This window comes from Camelus dromedarius, chromosome 23, assembly GCF_036321535.1.
Source record: "Camelus dromedarius isolate mCamDro1 chromosome 23, mCamDro1.pat, whole genome shotgun sequence".
Lineage (NCBI taxonomy): Eukaryota > Metazoa > Chordata > Mammalia > Artiodactyla > Camelidae > Camelus > Camelus dromedarius.
The window spans coordinates 7,462,036-7,473,633 of record NC_087458.1 but is presented as its reverse complement, the minus strand read 5'-3'; the positions used below and the strand labels follow the sequence as shown (position 1 = coordinate 7,473,633).

Below are 11,598 nucleotides of genomic sequence, written 5' to 3'. Positions count from 1 at the left end.
AGAGCTGAGAGACAGACCCTCCCCACTCATCCCCACCAGGTTCAACCCATCCCTACACACCACACCCCCTCTTCTTCAGGGTCAGGCAGAGGGATGGAAGACTTGGACCTTCCACCTCCCAGGCTTAAAACCCCCTTCCCCAGCACATACAGACAGGGCTGGCCCTGACTTCCCCTTCTCTGTAACATCTCCCCCTGCCTCCTCCCCTCACCCCTGGCATTGGAGTGACCTCAGTTCTTGGCACCGGGGCCCTGGGCACCAGATGGTGCCCGCTGATGGTTTCCTTTGTCTCGCCTTCCAGATACCCCCTCTCCACCATGCTGCCCTCCCTCCCCCACCTGCCCTGGGGGTTGGCAGAGGGAAGGGCAGGCACCTCCCACCCCCTTGGCACTGTCCCCAGACCACAGGACTCCAGAGGCAGCTGGCCCTGAGAGGGGCAGTAGGTCTGGTGGGGAGGATGGAGGGAGGGGGAGGGGGAACAGGGACTCAGAGAACAGGCCAGAGATGAAGAGGAGGCACCGGGAAGCAGCAGGATAGCCAGGCATTGATACAAAACACAGCTTTATTTGAGGGCTCTAGTCTGTGAGGAGGTAAACAGATAATAAGAGATATGTGGGTCGGGGGCATGAAGACCCTAGAGCTCTGCGGGGCTGTGAACAGCGAACCAGCCACTCTGACATCTGGAACCACAGGGCAGGGAAAGCTTCTGGAGCTGGGGGTGGCTGAGGTGGGGGGCGCGCCAGAAAGCTAGTGGGGACAGGGTCAGCGCTAGCTAAGGTTAGAGGCTGATGCAACAGGCCCTCTTCTCACCAGGGCCCAGCTCCTGCCCAGCCTGGGCACTGCCCAGAGTGACGGCACTGGTCCGGCTGCTGTTCTGCCTCTGCTTGGACACCTTTGCGAAGATCTCTGAGATGGCAGAGGGCAGTGATCAGGTCAGAGGAAGATTTAGAGCCCACCCTCCCCATACTCACACTGCAGCCCCTTTCCACCCCTTTCCGATCATGGGGGGTTTTGCTGGAAGGAAGAGGAGTCTGGGTACCTGGTTCCCTGTTACTTACCTAGGTGGAGAAAAACTAAGACTCAGCTCCCTGGGAAGTGTGGCCTTCTGGTTCCTTCCCTAAGCCCCACGCTGAGGGGGTGGGGCACACACTAGGGAGGCTCTGAGGAGCCTGGGGCCCACGGAGGGGCTGAGGAATCAGCTAGAGTGGGCGAGGGCTGGGTGTCTGCATTCCTACCACTGCCCACAGAAGTCTCAGGGGTGGACTAGGGGCGCTGAATGGAGGCAGGGGCTCTGACCTTTGAGGACGGTCTCAAATGCCAGCTCAACATTGGTGGAATCCAGGGCTGAGGTCTCCAGGAATAGCAGCCCATTGTTTTCTGACAGGAAAGGAAGCATGCCATCAGTTGTGGGGGCACAGGCAATAATAATAATATTTACTTCATGTTTACGATGTGCATTTGCTATGTGCTAAACCCTTGGCATGTGTAGCTCATTTAATCCTTAAAACAACCTGTGAGGTAGGTTTGAATACTATCACTTTCTTATAGAAGAGGAAATTGAAGCCTAGAAAGAGAGAATGAATTAAGAACTTGCTTGGTGTCCCACATCTAGTCACTGGCTGAGAGATGTGAGGCTGGGCTCTGGGAACCACTATATCCTACTGCTTCTAAACCCCAGAAGACTCTTGGGGAAAGTGTGACTAGAGATGGTCAAGGGGAGTTCACCTGCTACACTTAGGATCTCTGAGCATTGCAAGGTGGGCTGTCTTAAAACCAACTATGAACAATTGCCCAGAAAGACAACCTCAGGGCAGATGGTGGGACAAAATGAGGGACACAGGGTCACAGAGGGGAAGGGCTAAGAGACTCTGAGTGGAAGGTATGGAGGGAGGAGACCCTTTGGAGGAAGTCCAAGCCGGGGCCCTAGGAGGAGAGCAGTGCCCAGCAGGGCCTGGGGAGGCGGGAGCTCGGATTGCATTGGTGGGGTTGGAGGCGTCAGACTGGGTTGTGGTGGGCTCTCACCAGCGAACATGCGGGCCTCATCAGTGGGCACCTCCCGGGCCTGGCTGAGGTCACTCTTGTTACCCACGAGCATGACAACGATAGTGGCCTCGGCGTGGTCGTAGAGCTCCTTCAGCCAGCGCTCTACCACGGCGTAGGTCTGGTGCTTGGTTAGGTCAAACACCAGTAGGGCCCCCACCGCACCACGATAGTACCTGGGTTGGGGTAGAAGGGTGAACAGAGGCAAGGTCAGGGCCATCCGGCCCAACCTCAGAGCAGAGTCCTCTAGCCAAAAGCCAGAGATGAGTACCAGAGATGGGGAAATATGAAAACTGGGGTCCAGAGACCCAGAGCACAAAGGGCAGTCCAAAGTCCCATGTCCAGTGCTGAGCGCCCTCCTGGGATACTGGTCTTGGAGCCTCCGAAGACTCACCTCCCTTCTCCAAAATCACTGGCTCGCTCCTCCTGCCTAGCCTCTCTGCTTCCTTATGTCTTGTTCTGATCTTAGCCCCTGCTATCCACCAGTGCGTACCTGGGCTCTGGTCAAGTCGGCCACCTGGATGCCATGCCTCCAAGACCTTCCTCACACAGCTCCTTGACCCACAGTGCCTACTTCTTTCTCGTGGCCATCTTTCTAGGACCAGCTAAATGCCTCCCAGAGCAGCAGTTTCTGACTTGATCATCTGAGGCATCCTAGCAAGCCTCCAGCCTCACTCTTGGAGTTAGATGGAGCTTCTTCAGACTGGTGGTATCTAATTGTTCCCATTTTATTGTTGAGTCAACTGAGGCTCATAAGAGTCAGGTGACCAGTCCAAGAGTGACGAGTATGTATAAACAAAGCACCTGACTCCTGCTTCCTGTCCCCTGGCAGGTGCTGTTGCCCACCACACACACACAGGCCACATTTGGCCTGACACTGACTGGGAGACACTCTGTGTCTGGTGTCAGGAGGCTGCTTCCTCTGTGTCCTCTGAGTCTGTAAAATGCAGCTGAAGGCATGGTCCAGCCCTTCACCCTGTGGTTAGACAGTTAAGGTTGCCAAGTGCAAAGCACTGTGCACAAGTGAGGGAGCTCTCTCGATCCCAGAACCTGCCCCCATCCCAGCTCCACCCTGATTTCACCTGCTTGAAACTCAAACTTCTTGTATTTAAAGAGGGATTACTGTAGCCCCTTATTCTTGTGGTACTTTAAGGATTACACAAAATGCCCAATGCAAGGTGCCTTGTACCTTCCTGGGCACATAGCAAAGACATGAGTAAGTGGTGGCAATGACTCATTTTTAGTTCCAGCAGTCGGTATCTCTACATCCTGTCTCAGGCTGTTTTGTAGTGATGGTACTTGTGTCTCCTCACCTGGGCCATGGCGTCCCGCAATCCTGTTCAAGGAGCACACCCCTGAGTGTCCTCGCCTCTTCCTCCTCCTCCCCACCCTCCTCTCCTCCAGAGCTATGCCCTGACTTTCCCAGCACCCTCGAACCCCAGCAGTCCCCCAGCCCTGGGCTCACGCCGAGGTGATGGCTCGGTACCGCTCCAAGCCAGCCGTGTCCCAGATCTGAGCCTTGACAGCGGCGGTGCCCAGCATGACAGTGCGGGTGGAGAACTCAACCCCGATGGTGGTGCGGCTGTCGTGGCTGAATTCATTGCGAGTGAATCGGGATAGCAGATTGGTCTTCCCCACGCCAGACTCGCCGATCAGCACCACTGAAGGAGTGGAAAGATAAAGGCTGAGCTTGGAGCAGAGCAGCTCCAAGCCAGGCGGAGCTTGGAGGTTCTGCCTATCAGAAAGGGGGAGCTGAGCTCAGAAAACTGAGGAAGGAGCCAGGTCTCCTGGCAGAGACTAGAGTCTGTCTGCAACTCTACATGATGCTTCCATCCCGGGGCAGAAAGGATGAGATTCTGAAATGGGTGAAGGACTTTAAGGCTTCTGAGTCAGCCTGCATATCTGGTGATGGAGTCACGTCTGTGGGCTGCTTGTGGGTCTTGGTGTTCAGAGGTTGTGAGGTTAGCAGGGTGTGTACATGTGAATGACGAGGGTAGGGGGTCTTGGGGGAGGGTCACATCTCTGGGTCAGGGAGTATGAGAACGTTGTGCGTGTCTCTATGTATATGAGCTGGTAGGACAAGTAGGAGGTTTGTGCATGGGGAGCAGAGGTGTGACTAGAAGTGTGAGTGAGGAGAAAGTTTGGCAGGTGACACATCTGTGGGTGGGGGGAAGATGTGGAGGTGTGTGCAAGAAGTTAGGATCCACTTGTCCCCAGGAAGGGACAGCCTTGCATGGTTAAGACCATGGGACTGGGTGTGGGACCAGCTGTGTGTGTCCTTTAGCAAGTTATTTATCCTCTCAGACCTTCTTTTTCTCATGAAAAAATGGGAAGAACAACAGCACCTGTCTTATGGGTTACTGCAAGAGGTAAAGGAGATATTGCCCAGGATACAGTGAGTGTGCAAAACTGTGACTGTCATTACTGTTGTTGGTAGGCCAGTGCTTTTACCTTCAGGTTTTTCAGGGACAAGGATTCACCGGAGGGGCTATGAAGACCCTTTGGGCTGGAGGGCAGCGTCCAGGGCCCAGTCTTACCCACCGTGGGTGAGCTGGGGGCAGGGGTTAAAATGTGGGGCTGACATAAGCACAACTCACAGTCCAACTGGCCCCAAGCTGAACATCCAGGATTAGAGGTGGCCACCCAGGGTGGCTCTGGAGAGGCAGGCTGGCACCCCAGGACTGGGAGCCACATGTTCTGGGCTCTGGTCCCCACTCAGCCTCTGCCTAGTTATGCAACTCTGAATAAGTGGCTCACCTTTTCTGGGTCTCAGTTTCCTTGTTTATAAAATCTACAAAGGCATCCTAACTTTAAAAATTCCTTATTTGTATAAGGCAGGAAAGAGCTGGGAGCAATATGGGTGTGTGTACGTAAGAGGATGTGTGTATGTGTGTATGTGTGTGTGTATGTGTGTGTGTTCCTGCCTCTCCCCTACTGGGAACTTCATCCCCATCTCATCCCTCCCAGTGGGTGGGCTCTGAGCACTCCCCTCAGGCCCCAAACGGGCTCAGGACAAGGGTTTTAGAGTCAGACAGATTTGGGTTTCAGTAATGACTTTATGATCTTTTGAAAGCTACTTGCTCTGTCTCTCATCCTCATCTATGAAATGGAGATACTAATGGTTAAAGTTTTTTGAGTCCTACTATGTGCCAGGCATCATCTTAGGCTTTCCACATATTAACTCATTTGATCCTCACAATGATGCCATGAGGGAGGTACCATTACTAGTATCATCCCATTTTAACAGGGGAGTTAAGTGACTTGCACAAGATAACACAGCTAGTGTGGTAAACACAAGATGTGCTGCCCAGATGCACCTTTCAGGAAGGGAGTGCAGTTAGCACACAGCCTCCCGCCGTCAGCTCCTTCAGCATCTCCCTCTGATGCAGAGAGCAGCCTCACCTGTGGTCATAGCTTTCCTGGGTAGCCTGCGTCCAGTGCCCGAGCAAGGAGAGGGTAACCCAAAGCTCCCCACCCTTGGCCAAGGCTTTGCAATGTGACTTCTCCCGCTGCCCAATCCTTCATCCTCCCTCTTTCTTTCACTGCTGCTGACCCACAGTAAACATCTTCCATCTCAAACTTCTCAGTGTCTGCTTCTAGGGACCCCAACCTGCAATAACTAGTAAGTGGCAGGGCTGAGATCTGAACTCAGACTGGCTCCTGACTCTCAGGCTTTCAAAATGAAGGATAAAATTTGGGGGGTTGTTATGGTGATTAATGAACTAGTGGCTGGCACATAGCCCGGGCTCAATAAACAGTAGTTACTGCAAGTAGTATTGCCCTATAGTACCCTTACCCTATCTCTGGTTCCTGGGAAAGATTCCGGGAATACAGGTTCCCTAAGCTCTGGTTGGCTGAGAGTCCCAGCTCAAGTGAGGCAGGGTTGAGGCTGGGAGGGGCAGTGAGGTGGGGTGGCTGGACAGGGAATCGGAGCGCTACCAGTCCACCCTGCCCTGGAGGAGGTGTGGAGGTGGGGTGGGGTGGGGTGGGGTTGGGGGGTAGGGGGTGGGGAACACTAGACTGGCCAAACACAGGGGCAACATAAAGGAGCAGGAAAGATACATGCACACTTCCAGCCAAATTGTACCCAGTTCCTGGTATTTGGGCCCAAAGGGTCTGTCAAGGGACAGACAGACAAGGCCATGGTCCTCCAGATTCTGTTAGACCCCGCTTCCAATTCATTACATCTTCCCTATGTCTTCATCCAGCCCTATGATGGGATAGATCTCTCCTATCTCTCCTTTCCTGTACAGCTGCCCAGAAAGATGGCTTTCTTCCCCTTCAGTCTGCTGGTTTCTCCTTCTTCTCAGGAGGGAGTCCTCTCTGAAGCCTGACCTCCATCTCTTGTGCTGCAGTGGCTGACTAGTCCTAGGGGTTTCGGCTGTCATTAGGAACAGGACGGAGGAGACTAATTCGGCATTATTAAGGAGAGATCAAACTACTTACAGCACCAGAGCATTCTGGCAGCTCCGAGACATTTGCTCCAGTAAACAGACCCTCCCCTACTCCCTGCAGCTTTCTTTCTTATCAGAAGGAATGATGAGCCCTGGGAGGGGGTCCTGCTGAGTGGTAAAAAAAAACAGGAGGGGGCCCTCTGGCTCTCTTGGTCTCCTGGGTCTCTCTCAGGCTTTCCTTTTTCTTTATAGACCCCAACTCACCCTTGAAGACAAAGTTATAATCTTCCTCGTTTCTGTTTCCCATCTTGGCTCCTCATGGAGGCCACAAGTGTCTTCGAGGGCAGAGGTGACAGGTCTATGCGTTGGCTCAATGCCCTCAGCCCTCGGTTCTCAAGAGACCTGGATCCACCCTTCCTCTCACTGAAGGTAGAGACTTCTGCAGCCGGAGGGATTGAGGGCCGATTTAAGGCTAGACAGGGCCTAGGGAGGCTCAGCCCTAGCAGGTGTCGGTGCCGTGAGGGAACAGAGAGGACGGAAGCTGTGAACAGGAAGCGAAACGACTGGAGACCTGAGGCCCGGGTGGGTGGAGAGACGATGACGTCAGACAGGTTAGACAGGTTGGGTGTCTGCTCTCAGCCTGCACTCCCACAAGCAGGTGAGCAGGCTCAACGGAGTGACAATGGGAGCAGCCGGAACTGGGACAGTCCCTTCAGAGAGCCAGCTGAGGACTGAATGCACATTGCTAGGCTCCTGGGACCTGTGGCCATGGGGGACCCAGCCACCAGTGAGAAATAGTCCCTCAGGGAGCAAGAAAAGTTCTTGGCCTCCTGCTTTCCTCAGAGCCTGGGTTGAGGGGTAACGGGGGCACCAGAGGCAGGGCTGGTGGGGGCAGGGGCTGGGATCACCGGGATGCAGTGCAGAGCTCTGGGAGTTGCATCTTGGATACAGCAACTTTGGCCCCTCCCTGACACCCCAGGGCCTGGGATGGGCAGTTTCTCACCCTGGGTGGAGCTGAACTTGCAACCTACCTGCTTCCCTGGGATGGGTCCCTTTTTATGTACAGCACTGGGAAAGGGGCTGGTAGCTCCCTGTCCAGCCTTGCTCTAAGGACACTGGATAGGGGGAGACCTGGGGCAGAAACAGCAGACAGGATGAGGGGTCTGAGTGTGGGGGCAGGGCTTCCAGTTTTCCTCTACTCCCTCCCCAGGACCCAAGGCTTCAGAGCAAAGCCATCCTGTCTGCAAAGGGCTTCCTGATCTGGAGTGTCTGTGTAAGCATGTGAATGCTTGGAGAAGAACAAAGAGGTAGCCCTTGTAGGCAGTTGCGGGCACCCTCCCAACCCCAAGAGTAGAAAAGTCACCCCCACTCCACCCCTCAGGTCAGGACTGAAGGGCATTAAATTCCCAGGGCCCTGTTTTCTCTTTGTCCAACATGACCTCTCCCAACTCCTTGTTCCTCTGAGTTCACTCCCAAGGTTTTGCCAACCAGGTGGGTAAGATTCTTCTCTGAGTGGCCAGGTGAGGTCACACCACCGGAGAGGCCAAGGGAGATGAGGCACCACTGCCGAAAACCATCTGGTGGTTGGCGGTCACGGTGAAGGAGTGAGTGGAAAGCCATCCTTGCAGAACAAAACAGCCTACAGCAATCCCTGCCCCTTCTTATCTCCTCTGACTCCTCCCATCTAAGAAAGTAGGCAAGACACAGACAGGAGTTGAAGTTTATTCGTGGGAAAAACAAAGTTCCACCCTCCCCCCACAGTCCAGGTAGGTTTCCTCAGGGGGCCCTGCCCCTTCAAATAGTCATCTGTCTTTTCTGACCCCTGCTTCCACCAATGCCCATTACGATGCCGCTACTTGGGTGAGAGGCTCCTCCAGGTACTGCACCAAGGCCTGGGCCTGTGAGAAAGGGAGTAGAAATCAGTCCCACACAAGAATTGCCACTAGAGGGATCTTAAACTCAGGTCTACTCCTAATGCTCAGCCCCCAGCCCCTAGCCCCCACCTCCTCCCGGGAGTTAGCCCACATTAGGCACAGACTGGGTGACATGAGAAAGACTCAAGGAAGGTGGTGGGGATGGAAGTGGACACAGTGATGGAGCATGAAGGCTGGGCCCAGTGTTGTACAGGGATGGGCACATACACACCTTGGCTTTGAGCATTCCGAAGCCAACAGTCTCCTTGGCATACATACACAGTAGAAGATTGGCCACTCGAGTGATGGCTACACGGCCCTCCTGGTAGGGGTAAGTATCATGAGATGTGATGTTCTGCTTGCACCTTTAGCCCCCTTCGTCACCAAGGGCTCCTCCAGAAAGACTGTATATGCCTTCCAAGCCCTGGGCACAGTAGGAGCTTCAGCTGGGGGACTTTGGCTATAGCCCTGCATGTGGGGTCCTGAGTCCATTCCAGCCTCAGCAGAGCCACCTGCTAACCAAGTTACACTGGGAAACCCAATCTCCCAGAAACTCAGTTTCTCTTTCTATAATCCCTACCTTACTCCAGCTGGTGCTTATACACAGGAAGGAGTTTGGCATCTGCAAAGGGCTGCCAAATGGGTGAGGTTATTATAACGGGTTCACCCCAAAGACACTGTAAGAAGACAGCAGTAACCCATCTTATAGTTCTCTTCATTTCCCAAGGGAATGTTTTTCAAACTGCAGGCTTGGCCCCAGGGTTAACTGACTCCAGATCAATCAAGGTTGATCAGCATTAAAAGAAAAAGAAGAGAAATGAAGTGTAGTGTATGTAGTAAGGGAAGCACTATTTCATGAAATGTCTGTTTTGGTGGGTGTATATGTGTACTGGACTCTGACATAAAATATATTTCTTATAGCTGGGTTGTGGCCAAAACATTTGAAAGCTATTGCCCTATAGCATCAGCTCTAGGCTAGGCACTCTAGGAATCATCAGTTAGGAGTCCTCAGTTGAACCAGCATGCTTGGTTAAGGAGGGCCTGAGGAAGAGGTAGGTGACTAAGTTAACAGCAGAAATCCTTCCTGAAGAGTTCACTCTTGGGGCCTTTTCAATTTGGCTTAGCAAATTTTCACTAAGTATCTAGTGTGTGCTAGGAACCACGTGCTGCACTCCCTGCCTCTCCCTCCTCAGCCACTAACCTCCCCCATCCTCCTTCTACTCCAGCCACTTCAACCTTGTTAATCCTTGACCTGGCATCATTCTGCCTCGGGGCCTCTGCATTTACTGTCCTCTCTGTCAGAAAAGTTCTTGACCCAGAGAGCCACATGGCTTGCCAATTTCCTTTAGATCTTTGATGAGATGTCACCTTTTCGGTGAGATTGTCCCCAACACATGCATCTTCTGTCTTACTTCCTTGCTTTTTCTCCACATTTTCAATACCCAACATACTACTTTTTAAACTTACATACTTCTGTTACAAAACATATTTACTAACTTATTAAACAAACATACCTATTTTACTTATTTTAAGGCATATCTTAAGACTGTAAGCTTCATTAGGGCTGCAGCTTTTGTCTGTCCTGTTTGCTACTTTTCCCCCAGTCCTGAGAACACTGCAGCGACCTAAAAATTTGTCGACTGAACAGATAAAAAGGTGAATGAGACAGCTTCTGTTTCCAAGAAGTTCACAGTTTAATGGCCACTTCCCCTTTCTGGACTTCATCTCCTTTCTCTGTAAACAGAAGGGGTTGGACGAGGGTCTGGAGACGGCCATGCTCCTGTCTGTGAATCTCAGCTGACAACACTTTTGTCTGGATATCACTCTACAGTGTCTCTTACATTCAATCACAACAATTCTGTGCATGGTGTGGTGGTGGGGTTATCGTTTTCACCTTGGAGATGTGGTAAGAAAGCTCAGAGGTTAAAGTGACTTACCCAAGGTTCCACAAATGATATGTGGCTGGCTGAGACCAGAATCCCAGTCAGACCTCGAGTCCATAACTCCTTCCTCACCACCACTTGATGCATAGGGTCCTGCCTATTATAAATGCTGCTGCAGACCAACTCTTAGCAATTGTACAAAGATCCTGTCCCTGCCCCTCCAACCGTCCAGGATGAGGTCCAGGTCGCCCCCTGGGGACCCCCTTAGGGGACAGAGGAAGTGGCTCCCCTCTCCATACCATGCAGTCCATGAGGATGAATTTGAGATTGTCTTCATTAAACGCTTGGTTCCCATTCCGGTCGTAGGCCGCCCAGATGTTACTGGCAATGGCCGCCGTGACCCGGGCGTCCGTATCTCCATAACCAGAGTAGGCCAGCAGAGATCCCTCGTTATTCAGCAGCCTGGCGAAGAATCGGGAGGGATATCATCGTGCTTAGGAAGGGGAGTGATACGCCTGGGTTCCCATCCCAACTCCCGTCACTGGCGCTTCTAGGAAGCAAGGGTCTGAGGGTGTCCTGGAACATGCCCTGAGCACCCGGCACGTCAGTTTCCCTTTTCGAGAGGGGCCCTACCGGCCGGTTCCCCCTAGTTGCTGCCCCCTCAGCCACCTCCTCCCTTCCCAGAGAGCCTTCCCACCCCTCCCTCGGAGAGTGGCGCGCTGCCCCACTCCAGTGCTCGCCGCTCGGGTCCTCGGTCCGCACTCACAGGGTGCTCTGGACACCTCCAGTGTTGGCTTGGCTTAGCACCTGGGTCAAAGCCTTGGGACGCAGCATGCCTGCGGCTCCTAACCCTGGGCTTTTGCACCCAGATCCCCGAGTTTCTACTGCCGGCCTCTGCCCGCCGCTTCCCGTAGTTCAGCTGCAATGCTTCTGAACGCCCTGGGAGTTGTAGTTTCCCGGCCTGGCTTTGGGGTTCTGACTCAACCCCGCCCCACCGCGGTGGGGCGCTGGGAGTTGTAGTTCTTTGAAGCCTCGCAAGGCACCCTGGGAGTTATAGTCGGCTTTTCCAGAGAAACCACGCGGTTATGGGGGAAAAGAGCGGGAGTAAAAGGACAGTGGCAGTAGTAGGACATTTAACCCCCTCGGGCAGAGAAAGGTCATATCCGCTTGACGACCCACGATTCAGTAATTAAAATAAAACCCCTATATTTGTCGGGCACACATCTGGTTACTTTTCAAAGCAATTTTACACATAATGCACAATTCTGTGAGATGAGGTGAATACTACTGAGGCAACTAAGGCTCAGAAAGGCCATGCAGGCAAAATCCAGGTCTCTGGGGCTGTACTTAATAGACTTAACGCAGGCC

At 53.2% G+C, this 11,598-nt stretch overlaps 2 protein-coding genes across 3 annotated transcripts; both read right to left on the bottom strand.

Annotated features, from left to right (window-relative positions):
• Positions 1 to 544: 544 nt before the first annotated feature.
• RAB25 (RAB25, member RAS oncogene family) lies at positions 545 to 6,983 on the bottom strand. 2 transcript variants are annotated; one of them, XM_010999471.3, is made up of 5 exons: positions 6,699 to 6,983; positions 3,506 to 3,701; positions 2,023 to 2,216; positions 1,297 to 1,377; positions 545 to 906 (listed from the first exon to the last, which is right to left on the bottom strand). In XM_010999471.3, the coding sequence occupies exons 1-5, from the start codon at positions 6,739 to 6,741 to the stop codon at positions 779 to 781; spliced, it is 642 nt and encodes a 213-aa protein (XP_010997773.1). In that variant the 5' UTR covers positions 6,742 to 6,983; the 3' UTR covers positions 545 to 778. The 2 variants fall into 2 exon arrangements, with proteins under 2 accessions (XP_010997773.1, XP_064333918.1); XM_064477848.1 differs by having other exon boundaries at positions 3,527 to 3,701.
• Positions 6,984 to 8,140: 1,157 nt separating this feature from the next.
• Positions 8,141 to 11,273, bottom strand: LAMTOR2 (late endosomal/lysosomal adaptor, MAPK and MTOR activator 2). The gene is made up of 4 exons (XM_010999472.3): positions 10,997 to 11,273; positions 10,530 to 10,692; positions 8,580 to 8,669; positions 8,141 to 8,332 (listed from the first exon to the last, which is right to left on the bottom strand). The coding sequence occupies exons 1-4, from the start codon at positions 11,062 to 11,064 to the stop codon at positions 8,276 to 8,278; spliced, it is 378 nt and encodes a 125-aa protein (XP_010997774.1). The 5' UTR covers positions 11,065 to 11,273; the 3' UTR covers positions 8,141 to 8,275.
• Between the last annotated feature and the right edge of the window lie 325 nt (positions 11,274 to 11,598).